General features: G+C 44.6%; 1 protein-coding gene across 1 annotated transcript in view; it reads right to left on the bottom strand.

Annotated features, from left to right (window-relative positions):
* Positions 1-285: 285 nt before the first annotated feature.
* LOC106573120 (hepatocyte growth factor receptor) overlaps positions 286-22,918 on the bottom strand; it is a 78,821-nt gene continuing 56,188 nt past the window's right edge. The window contains exons 11-21 of the mRNA XM_014147829.2: positions 18,992-19,210; positions 16,296-16,445; positions 15,035-15,191; positions 14,449-14,589; positions 13,387-13,653; positions 10,609-10,689; positions 8,949-9,130; positions 8,647-8,756; positions 8,235-8,400; positions 4,505-4,641; positions 286-2,525 (exon numbers count right to left, since the gene is read on the bottom strand). Of these exons, the coding sequence (XP_014003304.1) occupies positions 2,288-2,525; positions 4,505-4,641; positions 8,235-8,400; positions 8,647-8,756; positions 8,949-9,130; positions 10,609-10,689; positions 13,387-13,653; positions 14,449-14,589; positions 15,035-15,191; positions 16,296-16,445; positions 18,992-19,210 (1,848 nt within the window). The 3' untranslated portion in view covers positions 286-2,287. The remainder of the gene's footprint in view (positions 2,526-4,504; positions 4,642-8,234; positions 8,401-8,646; positions 8,757-8,948; positions 9,131-10,608; positions 10,690-13,386; positions 13,654-14,448; positions 14,590-15,034; positions 15,192-16,295; positions 16,446-18,991; positions 19,211-22,918) is intronic.

The following is a 22,918-nucleotide window of genomic DNA, read 5'->3' as shown; positions in this document are numbered from 1 at the left end:
GAGTCTCATTGCAAGGGTCTGAATACTTATATAAATGAGGTATTTAAGTTTTTTATTTATAATATATTTGCAAAAATACAAAAAACCTGTTTTTACTTTGTCATTATAGGCTATTGTGTGTAGACTGCTGATGATTACAAAAAAAAAGTAATCAATTTTAGAATAAGTCTGTAATGTAACAAAATGTGGGAAAAGGCAAGGAGTCTGAATACTTTCCGAAGGCCTTTGCCTGGTCAAATAAAGAATGTACAGACAATGATAATAAGCTACAGTATTTGACATGTCCACACTGATAATATAGTTTTATTACACTGAGTCAGTCAGATGACATAACATAGTAACAACATATGTACCATCACTATTTTCATGGACGATCCCTAAACAGTGGTTCATATATACGCTCACACTGCACTGACAGTGAGGTCAATGGCATATTAATGGCCAAAAGTCATGGATTTACAAGCCATTTAGTTACCAATAGGAACATCTAGAACAGTCTAATAGTTAAGGACGTGAACTTGCTAGCTCCAGGTGTTCAATGACTGTACAGTATCTATTGTTTGTACTGTGCTGTACCTAGAACGATCACCTGTCATACAGTATACATACACACACATTTACCACAGTTAAATCCTACATATAGAAGACACATCCACAGAGGTGTTAACCTTTATCATTTTTGTACAAAAGGCAGTGGTTCAGTCACTGAAGTTGATTGGTCGTTGTTGTGGCACCACTGCTCAGTTCGGGCATTATTCTATTGGACCGACCATTTATTTAGGCTCATTTTCATAATAAAAGGCATCATAAAAAATATAGTACAGCTCTTATAACATTTATTTGAGCAAACATTCATATCTGTCCATTGCTGGCCTGATCATTTATAACATAACAGCAGCCATAGTAAAAAAGACAAACGCTTCACAAAGGAGAGGCAAAATGGTCCCGTTTTAACTTGAAGTGGTCTTTCAAAATGTCGACGTAGCAGTATGCAACAATGCCATGATGAAGTCATGATTGACAGTAAAAACACTTGTTCCAACTGACGTAGTACTATGATGCCAAAAACCATCAAATGTTCCAACATGTCTCCAATTTCCCCCGCTTGACTCTCTGAAGTCTAAAACATGATTACGTCAGTTGTTTTCAGGCTGAGCTTGCATGAACTGTTACGACACATGCTATGTAGACATTATGACAGGCCGGTTCGAGTCAAAGTGTTACCAACCGAAAGGCAAAAAAAAACACCTTACAACTGGGAAACATCTGCAGATTCCTAAAAGGTGAGTCACTCACAGCAATGAAGCAGCGAGATGTTTTGAAAGAAGCACATCAAAAGAGAATCGTCAAAGATAATTACACACATAAAGAAGTATCCAGTGTAGCCTACTGCACACGGGCAGCAAATTGTTCCTTCTGCCAGCCAATCTGCACTGCCACCTCGGTTAGTGAGAACATCACCTGGAGGCTGGAGCTGGGACTTTCTTCATTCAGTCCTAGTGCTTAGGGATGCATGCGAGGAGAGGTGGGAAGAGAGGGGAATTCAGTGGCAGTGCGGATGATGGTGTAAAGAATTTTATGCCGAGGGGGAAAAAAACCTGGAGGCCCTTCACCATATCGCCATAAACATGCTACCCATTAACAAGCGGAAATGTCTCCAAAAATCATCCGGTCTCTCTTTGGCACGGGAGTTGTTGAAATGTTGGGCGAGTCACAATGTGCTTCTATAGAATTCTATAGGCTTTGTTCATTGAAAAGGTTCTCCTATTTCTCCAAATTGTATGTGGTAGAGAGAGACGAGAAGCCTGACCTCCTGAAGTCAGGCTCCAAGGGCATACCAGGGTAAAAGGTCATGGGTGGGTCTAGAGCAAGTTCTAGGTTTAAGAGCAGAGGGAGGCCAAGATCGACCTAACAGTTCATACAGGCCTCAGGCGTACAGTGATGTTTGTTTGGTTGGTCATTGGTCAGTATACATACATTACACACACGTGAAGTAGGCACGGCACGAGTCAGTGTCCTTAAACTGTCTTTTCTCAGCCAGCGTACACAGAGTTTGTCCAGTGTCTATCTGTCAGTCACATACAGTTCCCAAGCGACCCAACGTCTTCGCCGCCTCAAGCCCACTCTTTTCTCCCTCTTTCTTACTCTGTCAAGCTCATTCTTTTCCTACCCTCCTTTCACCCCCTTGTCTTCAATCTCTCCCCATTCCCTCTCCTTTTCTACTTAACTATTTTTCTTTCATCTCTCCCTCTCTCTCTCTTTCTTTCCCTCCATCGCTCCCTCTCTCTCAGGTGCAGCAGTCTCGCTCCAGGGGGTGGTCCTGAGGGGTGGAGCAGGAAGAGGAGGATGAGGAGATGAGGGAGGGGTAGGGGCTCATCTTGTCTATGTTGACATAGGTGGTGTTGAGAAGGATGTAGTGCTCTCCGCTGAAGCTGGAGAAGATGGCGTTGATAAGGGACACCAGCTCTGAGAAGGTGGGCCTCCTCTCCGGCTTGGGGTGCCAGCACTCGACCATCACGTTATACCTGGGGTGGGAGATAAGGGAGGGGAGGTGGTTAGGATTAAATGTTGATGCATGGATAAGCCTATATGCAGGTGAAATACAGTTATGTACATAGGTTTTGCTCACTTAGATATTTAGTAGCCAAATTTATTCTGAACAAAAATATAATGTCATATGCAACAATTTCAACAATTTTACTGAGTTACAGTTCATATAACATTTTGTTACACCCGCAATTACATGTGCTAAATATGTGTATGTGACAAATCAAATTTGATTTGATATAAGGATATCAGCCAATTGAAATTAATAAATTAGGCCCTTATCTGTGGATTTCACATGACTGGGCAGGGGCACAGCCATGGGTGGGCCTGGGAGGGCATAAGCCCACCCACATGAGAGCGAGGCCCGCCCACTGGGGAGCCAAGCCAAGCTAATCGGAATGAGCTTTTTTTCCCACAAAAAGGCTTTATTACAGACAGAAATACTCCTCAGTTTCATCAGCTGTCCGGGTGGCTGGTCTCGATCCCGCAGGTGAAGAAGCCGGATTTGGAGGTCCTGGACTGGCATGGTTACACGTGGTCTGTGGTTGTGAGGCTGGTTGGACATACTGCCAAATTCTCTAAAACGATGTTGGAGGCGGCTTATCGTAGAGAAATGAACATTCAATTCTCTGGCAACAGCTCTGGTGGACATTCCTGCAGTCAGCATGCCAATTGAACGCTCCTTCAAAACTTGAGACATCTGTGGCATTGTGTTGTGTGACAAAACTGCACATGTTAAAGTGGTCTTTTAATTTTCCCCAGCACAAGGTGCACCTGTGTTATGATCATGCTGTTTAATCAGCTTCTTGATAAGCCACATCTGTCAGGTGGATGGATTATCTTGGCAAAGGAGAAGTGCATACTAATAGGGATGTAAACCCATTTGTGCACAACATTTGAGAGAAATACATTTTTTGTGCATGTAGAACATTTCGGGGATATTTTATTTCAGCTCATGAAACATGGGACCAACACTTCACATTGCGTTTATATTTTTGTTCAGTGTAGTTTTGACCGTTTTGCCACAGGGCCCCTTTCATTCTGGAAATACTGTATGTCAGTGAATGTTCATGAATAAAGACTCATATGAATGGTTATGGATCATTCCGTTTTGCTCTCCGCTTGGCTGAATCTATACTATGATTTACCCCTCACCTGAAATCTCCCCCTGACTTGCGGAGATTAATAGGGAGATAGTATTTTATTTTCACTTATTTTCACGAAATAATCGTAGTTCGTATTTGGAAACGTGTTGTTTTACAGATTGGGGGAGATTAAGGAGGATCTCATGTCTGTAGTGACCTGATTGATTCAGTAGTTATATATGCTTTATAGTTTCCTCCCTCCCTCCCTCCCTCCCTCCCTCCCTCCCTCCCTCCCTCCCTCCCTCCCTCCCTCCCTCCCTCCCTCCCTCCCTCCCTCCCTCCCTCCCTGTCTGCATGTCTGTCTGCATGTCTGTCTGTCTGCATGTCTGTCTGCATGTCTGTCTGCATGTCTGTCTGCATGTCTGTCTGTCTCAGTCTTTTTCTTCAAGCAGATCATGCAGTATGTAAGGGTAGTGTTAACAATGGGCCTATGTTCATCTCAATGTCTCTGTCAAGGACAAGCAGCACTGAGCCATCCCTATGTACATTGGTCAAGGTGAAAGACACAGGAGTGTGAGTGGGCATATGTGTGCGTATGAATACACTTTTATTAGTAATGAAAGCATCTGTCTGCACATTATATTTGGGAGTGGTTGGGTATTAGCTTGATGGGTGTAAGTATATATGTGTGTTTGTTTATGAGTGTGTGTGTGTGACCAGGACACACACACACATACACACTTTCCACTCACAGTGTGTGTGTGTGTGCACTACCTGTGTGTTTGTGTGTGTGTCTGTGTGTGTACAAGCGTGCATGCGTGATGTGCGTGCGTACTGTATATGTATGTGTGTTTGTGTGTGTGTTCACTCACAGTGGGTCAGGGCAGAACTCTGGCTGCAGCAGCCGTCTCCCTTGCAGTAGGAACACAGTGATGTCGAAAGAGTTGACGTCAGAATACGGCGGGGCTCCCCGGGTCATCAGTTCCCATAGCAACACGCCAAATGACCACTGAAACATTGAACACCAGCTGGACCAATTACACATCAGATCACATCACAGTACATCACAGGCTGCATCTGAAATGGCACTCTGTTCCCTATGGGTCCTGGTCAAAAGAAGCGCACCATATAGGGAATAGGGTGTCATTTCGAACACAGGCCAAGTCAGTCCTAATGAGATTATTTCTGGCCTTCAGTGAAGAGAGCAGCCAGCCAGGAGGAGTGTTAAAATCAGCTAACCTTAGTGAGATAACAGACAGATACTGTAGCAGAGAGAGACAAGCTAAACCTATATACCTCAACCAGAGAGGGAACAGTACAGTGGTGGTTTGTTAAGGTAGAGTGCAGTTCGAGGGGTTGAGAGGATGGAGCTCTGATTAAGTTCCAAAGAATTAAGTTTGCTACTTATTTATCACAGGTTATCATCGTGTGTGTGTTAGAATAGACGGGAGAGTGATTACGTAATACTGTAAGTGAATGAAGGAGTGAGTAGTAGCGTATATACAGTACCAGTCAAAAGTTTGGACACAACTACCCATTCATTTTTTTCTTTATTTTTTACTATTTTCTACAAGTGAAGACATCAACACTATGAAATAACACATATGGAATCATGTACTAACCAAAAAAGTGTTAAACAAATCAAAATATATTTTAATTTTAGATTCTTCAAAGTAGCCACCCTTTGCCTTGATGACAGCTTTGCACACTCTTGGCATTCTCTCAACCAGCTTCACCTGGAATGCATTTCAAACAGTCTTGAAGAAGTTCCCACATATGATGAGCACTTGTTGGCTGCTTTTCCTTCATTCTGCAGTCCATCTCATCCCGAACTGTCTCAATTGGTTTGAGGTCGGGTGATTGTGGAGGCCAGGTCATCTGATGCAGCACTCCATCACTCTCCTTCTTGTTCAAATAGCCCTTATACAGCCTGGAGGTGTGTTGCGTCATTGGCCTGTTGAAAAACAAATTGTCCCACTAACCGCAAACCAGATGGGATGGCGAATCACTGCAGAATGCTGTGGTAGCCATGCTGGTTAAGTGTGCCTTTAATTCTAAATAAATCCCTGACAGTGTCACCAGCAAAGCACCCCCACACCATCACACTTCCTCCTCCATGCTTCACGGTGGGAACCACACATAGGAGATAATCCGTTCACCTACTCTGCGTCTCACAAAGACACAGAGGTTGGAACCAAAAATCTCAAATTTGGACTCATCAGACCAAAAGACAGATTTCCACCAGTCTAATGTACATTGCTCGTGTGTCTTGGCCCAAGCAAGTCTCTTCCTATTGGTGTCCTTTAGTAATGGTTTCTTTGCAGCAATTCGACCATGAAGGGCTGATTCACACAGTCTCCTCTGAACAGTTGATGTTGAGATGTGTCTGTTACTTGAACTCTGTGAAGCATTTATTTGGGCTGCAATCTGACGTGCAGTTAACTCTCATGAATTTATCCTCTGCAGCATAGATAACTCTGGGTCTTCCTTTCCTGTGGCAGTCCTCATGAGCACCAGTTTCATCATTGTGCTTGATGGTTTTTGCAACTGTTCTTGATGGTTTTTGCAAAAGTTCTTGAAATGTTCTTGATTGACTGACCTTCATGTCTTAAAGTAATGATGGACTGTCGTTTCTCTTTGCTTATTTGAGCTGTTCTTTCCATAATATGAACATGGCCTTTTACCAAATAGGGCTATATTCTATATACCACCCCTACCCTGTCAGAACACAACTGACTGGCTCAAACGCAAAAAGAAGGAAAGAAATTCCTCAAATTTACGTTTTACAAGGCACACCTGTTAATTGAAATGCATTCCAGGTAACTACCTCATTAAGCTTGTTGAGAAAATCCAAAGTCTGCAAAGCTGTCATCAAGTCAAAAAGGGTGGCTACTTTGAAGAATCTCAAATATAAAATATATTTTAATTTGTTAAAAAAAGTGGGTTACTACATGATTTATTATGTTATTTCATAATTTTGATGTCTTCACTATTATTCTACAATGAAGAAAATAGTAAAAATAAAGAAAACCTTTGAATGAGTAGGTGTGTCCAAACCTTTGACTGGTATGGTACATGCATGTGTGTGCCTGAGTGTGTGTGCCTGAGTGTGTGTGCATGACTATCGCCTCGTAGCACTCACCTCTGTCATCATGAATTGCTTTGAGAGGCTGTTTAAGGATCATATCACCTCTACCTTACCTGACACCCTAGACCCACTTCAATTTGCTTACCGCCCCAATAGCTCTACAGACGATGCAATCGCCATTGCACTGCACGCTGCCCTATCCCACCTGGACAAGAGGAATACCTATGTAAGAATGCTGTTCATTGACTATAGCTCAACCTTCAACACCATAGTACCCTCTAAGCTTATAATCAAGCTTGGGGCCCTGGGTCTGAACCTCGTCCTTTGCAACTGGGTCTTGGACTTCGTGACGGGCTACACCCCGGTGGTGAAGGTAGGCAACAACACCTCCACTACGCTGATCCTCAACACTGGGCCCCACAAGGTTGCGTACTCAGATTCCTGTTCACCCATGACTGCATGGCCACACGCACCTCCAACTCAATTGTCAAGTTTGCAGACGACACAACTATAGTAGGCCTGATTACCAACATGGACGAGACAGCCTACAGGCAGGAGGTCAGTGCCCTGGCGGAGTGGTGCCAGGAAAATAACGTCTCCCTCAACGTCAACAAAACGAAGGAGCTGATTGTGGACATATAAAAGCAGAGGGAACACGCCCCTATCCACATTGACGGGCCGCAGTGGAGAATATGGAAAGCTTCAAGTTCCTTTGCATACACATCACTGATGATCTGAAATGGTCCACCCACACAGACAGTGGGGTGAAGAAGGCGCAATAGCGCCTTTTCAATCTCAGGAGGCTGAAGAAATTTGGCTTGGCCCCTAAGACCCTCACAAACTTTTACAGATGCACAATTGAGAGCATCCTGGTGGGCTGCATCACCGCCTGGTACGGCAACTGCACCGCCCACAACTGCAGGGCTCTCCAGAGGGTGGTGCGATCTGCCCAACGCATCACCAGGGGGAAAACTACCTGCCCTCCAGGACACCTACAGCACCCGATGTCACAGGAAGGCCAAAAAGATCATCAAGGACATCAACCACCCGAGTCAGAGCCTGTTCACCCCGCTATCATCCAGAAGGCAAGGTCAGTACAGCTGCATCAAAGCTGGGACCGAGAGACTGAAAAACAGCTTCTATCTCAAGGCCATCAGACTGTTAAATAGCCATCACTAGCCGGCTACCACCCGGTTACTCAACCTTGCACCTTGCTCTTGCTGCCCTATATACATAGACATGGAATCACTGGTCACTTTAATAATGGAACACTAGTCACTTTAATAATGTTTACATACTGCTTTACTCATTTCATATGTATGTACTGTATTCTATTCTACTGTAATTTAGTCATTGCACGTCTTAATATTTATATATTTCTTAATTCCATGATTTTACTTTTGGATTTATGTGTATTTCGCCACACCCGCAATAACATCTGCTAAATATGTGTATGTGACCAATGACATTTGATTTGATTTTGATTTGATGTGTGTGCTTGGGTAGTCTCTCACCACATCTGACTTTGGGGTGAACTTGTGTGTCTGCAGGCTCTCCAGGGCCATCCACTTGACAGGTAGTTTGACTCCACTCTTGTTGTGGATGCTGTAGTACTCCTTATCGTACACATCCCTGGCCAGGCCAAAGTCTGCCACCTTCACTGTGAAGCTTTCATCCAGCCTAGGAGAGAGAGGGATGGGGTCAACAACAGCTTTACAGTATACAAACAGCGCTGGGGAAACTGACAGCCATGTTGGATCCGAACATTCTTATATTATCTTGTAATGGTTGGAGCCAAAGTGGCGTCTTTTACAATGCGGAATCTCAAAGTATGCATGACTGTATGCCTCTCTCACTACAAAGATGAGTACACTTTCACACACTGACTGTTTGAGATTGCATTTGACAGTTGGTTCCAGATCTTACATGCAGTTCCTTGCGGCTAGGTCTCTGTGGACAAACTTCTTGCTGGCCAGATACTCCATGCCCCGGGCCACCTGAAGACCAAAGCCCATCAGGTCCTTCACTGTGGGGTTCTAAAGAAACAAGGAAGAGGGTGGAGGTGAGATACACATCCCAAATGTATCCACTGGTGTTGGGGGAAAAAATACTTAATATAGGAAGTAAAACACACAAATACAGAAAGAAAAGCTCACACACGGAAAATACTGCTTCTGCGCTTTATTCCTGTGTGTGTGTGTGTGTGTGTGTGTGTGTGTGTATCGTACATGTGTCTCGTCCCGTATGAAGTTCCTGAGGTCTCCGTGCTTCATGTATGGCAGCACCACCAGAGGAGAGCCCTCAGTGGGCAGACAGATCCCCAGGAGAGACAACACGTTGGGGTGGCTGAAGTCCTTCATGATGATCCCCTCCTTCAGGAACTGAGACACCTCCTCCAGGTCAGTGATCCCTGACAACCGGCAAGATATTACAGAATGACTTGTTTACTTATTGCCTTTATTTAACCAAGTTACTGAAAAGAGAACACATTCTCTTTTACAAAATCCTGACATTAAAGTCTGTATTATAATCATGCATTGCTTGATGGGCCACCAACAAAAATGCAAATAAAACAGGCCCTGAAGCCATCAACCTAAATCTCTTTACCGTGCCATCTAAACCTTAGTTATCTACCGCTGTTAGCAGCCCATGAGGAGCCAGTCTTCAGGCTGTCTGAGCATTGGGACTGTGACCCTAAACCAAACCTATAGGCAACCACTACGCAACACTCCCATTACCCAATCGAATCAGTGCTCCTGGTGTCACTGCTCTTTCCCCCTCCCCTCTCTTCTAATCTCGTTTAAAACGGAATCTCATTTAGCTAAGATAAAACAGCTGATTGCCCTTTCACTGGAACTACCAGATGACGACACACTCAAACGGAGAAAGAAGACTTGCCATTTAATGCGGAGTTAAAAAAAGAGGACAATAAGGCTGTTAAGCTGCAAGAGTTTAATCTACACTTTTATGTATTGCAGAAACAACATGGTGACATCACCTACAATATTCACCGAAAGCACTGTGTCTTTGCCATGACAGTGACAAAGTTCCCCAGGGAACTTCTTTTACTTTAAAGTTCCCTGGGGAACTTTAGGTCACTGTAAACTCAATGAGAAGGCCAAGGCTCAGAGAACAACGTCTAAACGAAAGGCAGAGGCAACTCTATCGCTATGGGTTACCAGCCGAGTGCCCTCAATCGCTATGGGTTACCACCAGTCCAGCGGCAGATCTCACCAAAGCCTTATCAAGGACATTAATCTCTCAGGGTAAAGTGACAGGTTACACGATTAGAGACAGGGGGACCCTAATGTCATCCTCGTCGCCAGGAGCCCATTCATCTCAATCATCCTTCCACAGGCCACACCGCTGTGGCTGTGTGTGTCATTGTGTGTGTCATTGTGTGTGTGTGTGTGTGTGTGTGTGTGTGTGTGTGTGTGTGTGTGTGTGTGTGTGTGTGTGTGTGTGTGTGTGTGTGTGTGTGTGTGTGTTGTGTGTCAGCCCAGCTGGAATGAGATAAGGCCCTCTAATGTTATTGTGGCATTGCGTTGTTGCTATGATATCATATCATATCACATCATAGCTATGAGATTTGAATGAATGAATAGGGGATGGCTGAGGTTGGATTCTGCTTAGATGGTTGAATTGTGGACATGGTTAGTCAGGTGTGTTTCAAATGGAATCCATGGTGTAGCTCCTCTTAGCATTATTAATGTATCTTCGGCCATGTTCAAGACAAAGATCTGGCCTTTCTTGTTTTTTATCATCCAACCACGTCCAAGTCGGAACCCCTTAGCTTCAAAAGGTTTTCTCTCGTTTTGTGTCTAAACACAACCTGGTCAAGTGACTTTGTGATGTGGTTCTTTTGGCCATGCTGTGGTCTGTACTCACGGTTGAGGGACTTGATGGCACAGTGCTGTTTCTGACCGTCAGCCTCTAACAAGGTCCCATGGAACACACAGCCAAAGTGACCTGTGAAGAAAAAAGAGAGAGAAACATAAGAATAGATGAAGCTCAATTGGGGGTCAAAAATAAGCTAGAAAAAGAGTACCCGCTGTTAAAGGAATGCTTGATGCTGAAACCCTTGTTTGTTTATGGACATATTTCTTTAGACCAGTAAGTCAATGGAGCAATTTTTATTTATTTAATTTAACCTTTATTTAACTGGGCAAGTCAGTTAAGAACAAATTATTGTTTACAATGACGGCCTAGGAACAGTGGGTTAACTGCCTTGTTCAGGGGAGTCAGGCAGGCTGAAAAGCTAGATTCCCCTTTGTTGAAGTCTAGATTACTTCTATAAACCTCTACTTGAGGTGCCCATTCATTCAGTTTAGCTCAGTAGGGTTCATTAGAGGCTATATCTCCCCATATCTGAGTTACTGTGGCCTTTATTATATGTGGTCTGGAGGGCTCAGTGCAGCTTTGCAGGGGTGTTGGGCTATTAAAGCTAGGGAGTGTAGAGAACTCTGAGGTGTTCTCCCATCACGATCCTTGCAGATGCACTGAGGGCTCGGGTTACACCACACGGATAAACAATGGTGCTCGGAATTCTACCCGGGAATAAATCATCCCACGCCACCCCATAATCCTGCTTCGGAATCTCCAGGCTTCCCTGAGGGCCGAGTCAAGGGGGAGGGGGGATTTTTTGGGGAGCATTGTCCTTGAACATTGTGCGGATGTTAATAACAGAGAAAGGCCTTTCTCCTTTTTCTGTTTTTATATCTGAATGTCAAACCTGGTGGTTTGATAATGTTGGTCAATAAGCTCTAACATGGTGAATACTGTATTTAGGTGTATGCCCTATGGGGATGGATTCTGATATTACCATGGTTGAGACCTACAGATCCGCTAAAGTCTTTATAAGTGTGTCTGAGTATACACTACTTGGCCAAAAGTATGTGGACACTGGCTTGTCGAACATTCCAAAATCATGGGCATACATTTGGAGTTGGTCCGCCCTTTGCTGCTATAACAGCCTCCACTCCTCTTCTGGGAAGGCTTTCCACTACATGTTGGAACATTGCTGCGGGGACTTGCTTCCATTCGGCCACAAGAGCATTAGTGAAGTCTGGGACCGATGTTGGGCGATTAGGCCTGGCACACAGTCAGTGTTCCAATTCATCCCAAAGGTGTTCGATGGGGTTGAGATCAGGGCTCTGTTCAGGCCAGTCAAGTTCTTCCACACAGATCGCGACTAACCATTTCTGTATGGACCTCGCTTTGTGCACAGGGGCATTGTCCTGCTGAAACAGGAAAGGGCCTTCCTCAAACTGTTGCCACAAAGTTGGAAGAACAGAATCGTCTAGAATGTCATTGTATGCTGAAGCGTTAAGATTTCCCTTCACTGGAACTAAGGGGCCTAGCCCAAACCATGAAAAACATTATTCCTCCTCCATCAAATGTTACGGTTGGCACAATGCATTCGGGCAGGTAGCGTTCTACTGGCATCCGCCAAACCCAGATTTGTTAGTCGGACTGCCAGATGGTGAAGCGTGATTCATCCCTCCAGAGAACGCGTTTCCACTGCTCCAGAGTCCAATGGCGGCGAGCTTTACACCACTCCAACCGACGCTTGGCATTGCGCATGGTGATCTTAGGCTTGTGTGGGGCTGCTCGGCCATGGAAACACATTTCATGAAGCTTCCGACGAACAGTTCTTGTGCTGACCTTGCTTCCTGAGGCAGTTTGGAACTCGGCAGTGAGTGTTGCAACTGAGGACAGACAGATTTTTACACGCTATGATCTTCACCGCTCGGTGGTCCCATTCTGTGAGCTTGTGTGGCCAACCACTTCACGGCTGAGCCGTTGATGTTCCTAGACATTTCCACTTCACAATAACAGCACTTACAGTTGACCGGGGCAGCTCTAGCAGGGCAGAAATTTGATTTGACAAACTGACTTGTTGGAAAGGTGGCATCCTATGACGGTGCCACGTTGAAAGTCACTGAGCTCTCCAGTAAGGCCACTCTGCTGCCAATATTTGTCTATGGAGACTGCATGGCTGTGTGCTCTATTTTATACACGTGTCAGCAACAGGTGTGGCTAAAATAGCCGAATCCACTCATTTGAAGGGTTGTCCACATACTTTTGTATATCTAGTGTACTTTGACTTAAACTATGACTTATTGCCTTAAATCGTTGGGCAACATCATGGGTAAGCTCAGGGAATCTTTCAGCTGAAAACATTTGAAGGGGTGACCAGATACTTTTGGCCATTTGGTGTACGTTAAGGTAATGTGTGTGTGTTCATGGATGTGGGCGTCTTTTCATGTATCAAAGGTATGTATAGTAGACACAGTTCCAACCCCATCATCAAGTTCGCTGACGACATGACAGTAGTAGGCCTGATTCCCCAAAATGATGACACGCCTACAGGGAAGAGGTAGGACCCCAGCCACCTGAGCCATGGCCTGTTCTCCCCATTTCCATCACTCAGACGTTGGCAGTATAGGAGAATCATGACAAAAACTGTCAGAGTGGCCAATAGTTTCTACCCCCAGACCATCAGACTGCTGAATAGCCACCACTAGGCAGCTACCTGCTCCCCCTGTCCCCTTCCTGCCCCCTGGACATATCCATCCATCCATCCATCCATCCATCCATCCATCCATGTATCCCTGTACATGTCTATCCATGTATCCCAGACACATGTATGATCATCCCACTCACCTCTGCCTATGACCTGGTTTAGGTGTAACAGCAGGTGTTCCCTGGCGATGACCACATGTTGAACCTCCTTCAGCAGGTCAGGGTGCAGCTGGGACGTGTCGATGTGGACCGAGGCCGACAGGAGAGGGGACACCAGCTCCCTCTCCACCCCCAGACCTATCCCCATCCCCATTCCACCCAGCCCCAGCCTGGGGGACAGGAGTTCCCCATGGCCCCCGTAGATGGGGGGAGCCCCCCTGCACGACTCTGGCCTCTCCACGCCCTGGTCTGAAACAATATAGCCAAAGGTCAATTACTACAGGGGTCGGGGGTTAGAGGTCAACGTTAGGTCATATGATCACAGAGTGATGCCAGAGAGAGTCATGGTTACAGAACGGACGAGGGAGAACTTGAGCCCTGCCCATTACATGCAGAGGAAAGTGAGAAAGGTAGTTACGTTACTTTTTTCCCTTTATGTCAGTGTTGCTCGAATGAGTGGAAACAGTTAGGGTTATACTGAAAGAGGTTCATGCAGGGATGGACAACTCTAGTCCTTAGAGGTTGCAGCCCATCTCTGGGTTATGAACTTACGAGTTAGAAGTTAAAGGGGCAATCTGCAGTTGCTACATCACATTTGTTTTGTTATAAATGAATGATATGTACCTATTGATTCTTGAAGAATATAATGTATAAATACTTCATAAGCTTTGCTCAACTGTCATAACCCAAAATAGAAACTTGTTTTACTCCAGTGTTTATAAGCAAAGCAAATGTAAACAAACACTGTACAGCCTCAAAACATGGTTACATCTGTAACGTTGAGATCATGGATGGTCTGCCAATGCATCCATAGCTCTGACTATGAACTTGAGAGTCGTTACATTCCTCCAGCCCCATTCCTCAACTTTTTACCGAAACAATGGCAGTCGAGTACAATTTGGAATTGTTTCAAACACAAATTGCCACTTTAAGTTTAGGAAAGGAAAGCGGGCATTGTTAGTACAGGGTTGTAAGGTCAGCGGTAGTGTTAGGACAGGGTTAGTGTTAGGATTAGGACCATGGTGTTTTGTTCGGGAAACGTACCCTCCAGCAGAGTGGTTCTATAGTCCACCGACTCGTGGGACACCATTTCGTTAGTAGGGCTGACGCTTCGGGCGTTTGCCAACATGTCCAAGTGCTGAATGTGAGCCCGGCCATCATACCAAACCTTACCCTCAGCCAGATCTAGAGACCAGAGAGATGGAGAGGGGGAGAGGAGGGGGTGGGGGGGTGAGAGAGAGAGGGAGGGAGGTAGGTAGAGGATTGGATGTAGGGAATGTGATGGGATGTAGGGAAGAGAGGGGTGGCAGAGAGAGGTGAGAGATAGGGAAAGATGGGGTAAAGGTAGAGGGAGAAGGTAGGACCAGAGAAAGGGAGAGAGGGAGTGGTGGAGGGAGAGAGAGAGAGAGAACACAGTCATTGAAGGAGAAGGACAGAGCGCTCCACCATTTCTCCCATCATGACCAGCCAGTCAGCACATCTCCAACAACCCCACAGCCATCCCAACCCCAAAGCCCAACACAGCTGGTAGGAGGTGGACACACATGCAAACGTACACGCGCACACAAAACCCACGCAAACAAAAACACAGTAAATCCTGTATATCACATTTATATAATTACACACGTACCGTCAATGTGCTTGTTCCTCCTTTTCCAGATGAATAGAGCGAGCAGCAGAAGAAGTAACAGGCTGACACAAACACAGCCAGCTATCAGACCTCTGTAATCCTGTTCATGGGCCAACATCACTCTTCCCAGACTCACTGAAGACGATGCCTGACGCCACTACACACATAATACACACACACAGAAAGGAGAGGAGAACAGTGAGTGAGATGTACAACTATTATTTTCGAAAGCAAAGATAAGAAACTCTTATCACTAACGGCAAATGTTTGCATTTTGTTATTATATTTAACTAGGCTACCTGTTTTGATTATGAGCGATACATGAGTCATATATTACCCATTTGCACAAAGCTACTACTGCGAGACTTCAACCATTAGAAACTGTTAGTGTGCACACAATGTTTACAAATGAGGCCCCAGCTCAATGTTGCTGTAACGTTTAAGGGTTAAATCATGTGGAAAGTCAAACGTTTATGGTTAACAATCTATTGTTATTACATTCATAAGCATTTTATATGTGAAATAAATAGTATTTGAGTGAGATCCACTTTTTGTGAGATACTGGAAGTCTGAGTTGAACATTCCAGTAAAAGTTGAGGTGTTGATAGAATGCCAGGAGAAATGCAGAGATATCCGTGGATTTACCCGCCTAGTGGTAATAAAATGCCAGACAGCAGAACGATAAAAATGACTGTATGATCTATCAAAGCAGGGACTGTCAATACAAACACTCAGGATGCACACACGACACACACACATGCTTCAAGCACACACGCTTGCACGCACAACGCCGTCGTCATGGACACATACACAAATGCACGCATGCACGCACGCACACACCACACACAGAGCCCTCTCTATGGATGCAGTGGCAGCCCAACCGAGGCCTTTATTGAGCTGTGGAGTGGGGGCTGCTAGACTGGGGGGGGGGTCTGTGGTGGTCTGAAGTGGTCTCTGTAGACAAGGGGCTGTTTCAAGTGAAGGGTTGAAGTGGAGGGCTCAGCGATCCAAGGGAAGGTGGGGGGGGGGGGTCTCACTAATGTTTAACTAGGGGTGATGAGGGGACTCAGTGGAAACCTAATGGAACCAGTTTGGAAATGTTCACTGAGAGTTTAGCTGGAAGGGAGTGTATTTTTGTCCATGTGTCTGTACTGGGTCTCTCTCTTTCTCTCTGTCTCTCTCTGTCTATGTGTGTGTGTGTGTGTGTGTGTGTGTGTGTGTGTGTGTGTGTGTGTGTGTGTGTGTGTGTGCCTGTCCTCACCTCCACCTCCAGTTCATTGGTGGCATCCCGTAGCTCCATGGGGACAGTACACTCCAGGGTGTTACCCACCACAGTCACACTCTCACAGGTCCTGTTCGACACCTTCAGCAACTCCCCCTTCATCGCCTCCACATCCACACGACCTGGCACCTGGAAATGGGGATATGGAGATTTAGAAAGAAGGGGAAAGGGATAAATGGAGTCAGTATAAAATCCTATGTACTACATTATCCCCAGTGAGTCCTACAATATCCACACAGAGACATGCATGCAGGCTTGCTCAAAAACTGGTTCCAGTGGAAGTGACTGAGGCACTGGTTGTGGTGTCACTAATGTTATTGTGACCCCTCTCTCCAGGACAGGGACAACAGCCTCTCTGCATCTGCATACAAAATAACTAACCCTTTTGTCGATGAGGGCTCTTCAGACGGGAAGAGAGGATTTTTGAAGGAAGGAATCTCACCCTCACCCGGACTGCCTTGGCTACTCTCACATGCTCTGACACTCCCTCCCTCACACACATTTCACTTGGCTCTAGGACTGTAAAATGGTCTGGTTCCTTCAGTCTCTAATGTTACTGTCTCAACTTCAACACTGTCGCCTGATGGTTTATTCTCAAACTGCTTGGTTGACACACACACAAACACACACACACACACACACACACACACACACACACACACACACACACACACACACACACACACACACACACACACACACACACACACACACACACACCTCAGTTGCCTCTCACTCTGCCTGGTTGTGCTGTATGAGTATAGCAGAAGGCAATAAAAAGAATGATCACATTCCTCGCGTGACAGCCTGGGATTTTCAGATTTGACACAGAGTGGAGGGCCGCACCTGTTCCCAAACCTCACTGTGTATATGCGTCAACTAGTGCAGTGCATGTGAACACACACACGCACACACGCACACACGCATGTTCTTTTATCCTCGTGGGGACATAAAATGTATTTCCATTCAAAATCCTATTTTCTCTAACCCTTAACCCTAAACTTAACCCTTACTACAACCCTAACCCGTAACCAAAACCCTAAACCTAACTCCTAACCCCAACCACTAACCCTTACCCTAATCCTAAACTTAAAATAGCCTTTGTCCTCATGGGGATGTGGGAAATGTCACCACGAGGGAAAAGGTCCTTGTTTCACAATCCCCCCGCATACGCACACACGACCACTGAGACAATAACAAACTCTAATATCAACAGTATTTTAACATATACAAAGCATATTGCATAATATGTACAATCTCTCATCTCATCTCAACACGTGTCATCTCATGTCTGTACTCTGAGGTTGTGTGTGACATTTAATGTGTGGTTACGAGTCATTGAAAGCAACATATCCCATAAAGAGAACAACTATACAATTTCTGCCAGGCATCAAACAGTCTATCAAAACAAACAGAGTGTGTGGTGCTAATCTGGGCTAAGATGCTTGTTACCTTCCCATGGAATGATCTGTAGGGATAAGAGCTCTACACCAGCCAAGACTAATAACATTATCAGTAGCCTTTACTGATTGGCTGACATTTTGGGGTAAAGATATCAGATGGCCCCCAAATGTACCCTATAACAGTGCAACCCAGGGCCTTCGGTGTCCCTGGGGTAATGGGGGCTCATGGGAGCTCATCTGGGACCTAGATGGGGGTTGGAAGGTTACTGAGAGGGAAAGGAGGGGCAGGGGCTGGATTAAGCCATGGGGCCAAGGTCATGCCTGGGAAAAAAGCCGACCCAGGATCCTGTGAGACCTGTTCCACACAGCTGTCACTAACCATCGGGCCGCCTCAGTAAAAAAAAAAAAAAAAGCTATAATTGTTTTCATTGTAAAAAAAAATATATGTTTTTCTACCCAGAAAAATTAGGTTGCACATTTGAAACACGCCATTAATATGTCAAGGGCTTTGACCTCGGGAACCTGAGACAATGCAGTGAGATGGAGAGAATACACAGAGGAGAGGGATCGGAGGAGTGAGTGAGGGAAATGTAGGGGGTGAGCGATGGGAAACGGACTCCTTTTCCTGTTTTCTTTCAGTATACAACCCCCCCCCCCCGCCCCCAGTATTGTTTCCTTCCCACCTCAGACGGCGAGGGTGAGTCAGTGGAAGGGTGTCGAGGAGAGCAAAGTACAACAAGCTACAATCAGGGTTCAATTCCATTTCCATTCAGGAGGTCAACTGAAACTCTCTTCCAGAAGAGAAACTGCAAGCGCCATTTGTTTTAAATGAGGAATTCTCCAATTTTAATTCATTTTCTGAATGGATGCATTGGTAATTGCACTGACCCCAACCTTAATAATTATTATCATGGCAGGGCTTTACAGTGCGACCCTTTTACTTGCATATGCGCCTTCATATTGTTCTGTGCTTTATTACCTCAAATTTTTTTCATTGAGCTCTTACATTTCTTTGTGTGCAACTACTGTACATTTTTCAACTTAGGCACACACGTGGTCCTTGTCAAAAAGGTAATCATAGAGCCTTGCATGGAGAGGTGGTGGTGGGGAAAGGGACGAGGGGGAATGGGGATGTGGGAGAAAGGACCTCACGTCTCACCTTAATATTGTCCGAGTCAATTCCCCTTAAATTCAGCCAGTTCAGGAGCTCAATTGAAACCCAGTTGGGGAACAAAAAGGTGCCATGACTTTTAATGATCTGACATCTCTCACCTTAATCTCTAGGATGCTCTTGTTGCCTTTGGATGTGACGGTGGGTCTCTGGAAGTCCTCGAAGCGAGGGTCCTCTACATAGAGTAGGTCAAACTGGGGCACGGTGAAACCATCCAGGACGAACGCCACCTTGGTGACCACAGGAGGCTGCAGGCCCAGGTCCTTCAGGGAGGGAGTGGTACACAGGATGGTCAGCCTGTCCTCACCCTGCGTACAGCTCTGGAGAGAGAGCGCGCACATAGCGTAAGTAAACACACACACACACACACACACACACACATAAGACATTGTCCTTTACTGCATTAACGATGGCAGTTACAACGTGCACACACATGTACGTATGTACACATGCTCGCACACACCGCAATTGTGTTTTAAGGAGAAACGCTCCTTACAAATTCCTTCAGCATTTCCCTTGTTCCCCTGTCACATGACAAGGACACATACTAATCCGTCACATGGCAGATGCTTTCATCCCAGGGCTAATTATACGCTTTCTAATTGTACACACTATCCATTTATTGCTCCATACAGCTTCAGTGGGGTTTAAGTGCCTTGCTCCGGGCACAACAGCAGTGTGTGTATACCACCCTGGATTCAAACTAAAAAGCCTCCCATCACTAGTGCTTTAACATAAGTGCTATTGAGCTAGACGCCAACTTGAGAAACACATAAGAGAAAGCATTATATGAGTCTCTTTTCACCTCTTATTTTTGAAATGTATTATTTAAAAAAAATATATATATATATATATATCCAGCACCTGCTCAGAGACAATGAATGTGCACATGTAATCATTTCCTGAAACATTCCCTTCCATGCAGATGATTAGTTCCAGATTCCAGCAGGTCATAATAAGCCAAAGTATTGACAGAACATCAAATACTGTATAGAATCCAAACCAGCATCTGCTGCAATACCAGTGCCTGTTACTATTATATTGACTGTTTCAAATGTAAGAGTCTATCCAGTAAGATATACCGGCGTGCTGAGTGGAACAAACTATACCGACCAGAACTTATTTTAAAAAGAATGTCAAAAGCTGGCTGATGAATGAACCATATAACCATTTTCAAGTCTGAATCTCCACTGAACAAAAATATAAAACGCAACATGAAACAATTTCAATGATTTTACTGAGTTACAATTCATATAAGGAAATTAGTCAATTGAAATAAATAAATTAGGCCCTAATCTAAGGAATTCACATGACTGGTTAGGGGTGGGCCTGAGAGGGCATAGGTCCACCCACTTGGGAGCCAGGTCCACCCACTGGGGAGCCAGGCCTAGCCAATCAGAATGAGTTTTCCCCCACAAAAGAGCTTTATTGTACACAGAAATACTCCTCAGTTTCATCAGTTGTTCAGGTGGCTGGTCTTAGATGATCCCACAAGTGTGGAGGACCTGGGCTGGCGAGGTAACAGTGGTCTGTGGTTGTGAGGCCAGTTGGACGTACTGCCAAATTCTCTAAAACGACTTTGGCATATGGTAGAGAAATGAACATTACATTTTCTGGCAACAGATCTGGTGGACATTCCTGCAGTCAGCATGCCAATTGCACGCTCCATCAAAACTTGAGCATTGTGTTGTGTGACAAAACTGCACATTTTAGAGTGGCCTTTTATTGTCCCCAGCACAAGGCGCACCTGTGTAATGATCATGCTGTTTAATCAGCTTCTTAATATGCCACACCCATCAGGTAGATGGATTATCTTGGCAAAGGAGAAATACTCACTTAACATATGCGTATGGAATATTTATGGGATCTTTTATTTCAGCTCATGAAACATGGGACCAACATTTTACATGATTTTTGTTCAGTATATGTAATGTATTGTAACATGCACTTTAACTTTTTAAGGTATAGGGGGCAGTATTTTCACTTTCGGATGAAAAGCGTGCCCAGAGTAAACTGCCTAATACTCGGGCCCAGAGTCAAATATTTGCATATTATTAGTAGATTTAGATAGAAAACACTCTGAAGTTTCTAAAACTGTTTGAATGATGTCTGTGAGTATAACAGAACTCATATGGCAGGCAAAAACCTGAGAGAAATCCAACCAGGAAGTGTGAAATCTGATGCTTGTAGTCTTTTCAAGTCATTGCCTATCTAACACACAGTGACTTAGGGTTCATTTTACACTTCCTAAGGCTTCCACTAGATGTCAACAGTCTTTAGAACCTTGTTTCAGGCTTTTGCAGTGAACAGAGAGCAAACAAGAAGGCCGGGAAGTTGGTGACTGAAATGAGTTCAGTGGCGCGCGTTCACGTGATGAGGTAGCTGTGTTCCATAACATTTTTCAAGACATTGGAATCGTCCGGTTGGAATATTATTGAAGTTTTATGTTAAAAAGGCCCTAAAGATTGATGCTATACAACGTTTGACATGTTTCTACGAACGTAAATCTAACTTTTTTTGACTTTTCGTCGTGAAATTTTTGGCGCACTTCCTACATTTGGAGTAGCTTACTGAACGCGCAAACAACAAGGAGGTATTTGGACATAAATTATGGACTTTATCGAACAAAACAACATTTATTGTGGACCTGGGATTCCTGAGAGTGCATTCTGATGAAGATCATCAAAGGTACGTGAATATTTATAATGCTATTTATGATTTTAGATGACTCCAAAATGGCGGGTATCTGTATTGCTGGTTTGGTTTTCTGAGCGCTGTACTCAGATAATTGCAAAGTGTGCTTTCCCCGTGAAGCTTTTTTGAAATCTGTCACAGCGGTTGCATTAAGGAGATGTTTATCTATAATTCTTTGAATAACAGTTTAATATTTTATCAACGTTTATGATGAGTATTTTTGTCAATTGTTGTGCTCATTCACCGGAAGTTTTGGAGGCAAAATATTTTATGAACATCACGCGCCAATGTAAAATGGGGATTTTGGATATAATTATGAACTTTATCGAACAAAACATACATGTATTGTGTAACATTGAGTCCTAGAAGTGTCATCTGATGAAGATCGTCAAAGGTTAGTGCTTCATTTTAGCTGTATTTCTGGTTTTTGTGACGCCTCTCCTGCTTGGAAAATGTCTGTGTGGTTTTTCTTGTTTAGGCTCTGTCCTAACATAATCTAACTTTATGCTTTCGCCGTAAAGCCTTTTTGAAATCGGACAATGTGGTTGGATTAAGGAGAAGTGTATCTTTAAAATGGTGTAAAATAGTTCTATGTTTGAGAAATTTGAATTATGAGATTTTGTTGTTTTGAATTTGCCGCCCTGATATTTCACTGGCTGTTGATAGTGTGTACCGCGGGTGGTACGCTAGCGTCCCACGTAGCCCATAGAAGTTAAGGAAGTACCGGTGATGTGCTCAATTCGGAAGTGGTCCGATGAAGTGGATGCTAAGTTACAGGACTTTTTTACTAGCACAGACTGGAATATGTTCAGGGATTCATCTAATAACATTGAGGAATTTACCACATCGGTCACCGGCTTCATTAATAAGTGCATCGACGTCGTCATCCCCACAGTGCTCGTACATTTCCCAACCAGAAGCAACATCCGCACTGAGCTAAAGGCTAGAGCTGCCGCTTTCAAGGAGCGGGACACTAACCTGGACACTTATAACAAATCCCACTATGCCCTCCGACGTACCATAAAACAGGCAAAGCAACAATACAGGACTAAGATCGAATCCTATTACACCAGCTCTGACGCTTGTCGGATGTGGCAGGTCTAGCAAACTATCACTGATTACAAAGGGAAACCCAGCCACAAGCTGCCCAGTGACACAAGCCTACCAGATGAGCTAAATGCCTTCTATGCTTGCTTCGAGGCAAGCAACACTGAACCATGCGTGAGAGCACCAGCTATTCCGGAGGACTGTGTGATCACGCTCTCCGTAGCCGAAGTGAGTAAGACCTTTAAACAGGTTAACATTCACAAGACGGCAAGGCCAGACGGATTACC

The sequence above is a fragment of the Salmo salar genome, chromosome ssa16, assembly GCF_905237065.1.
Source record: "Salmo salar chromosome ssa16, Ssal_v3.1, whole genome shotgun sequence".
Taxonomy (NCBI): Eukaryota; Metazoa; Chordata; class Actinopteri; order Salmoniformes; family Salmonidae; genus Salmo; species Salmo salar.
Note: the sequence above shows the minus strand (reverse complement) of the source record. Positions and strands in the feature narration are given on the sequence as shown.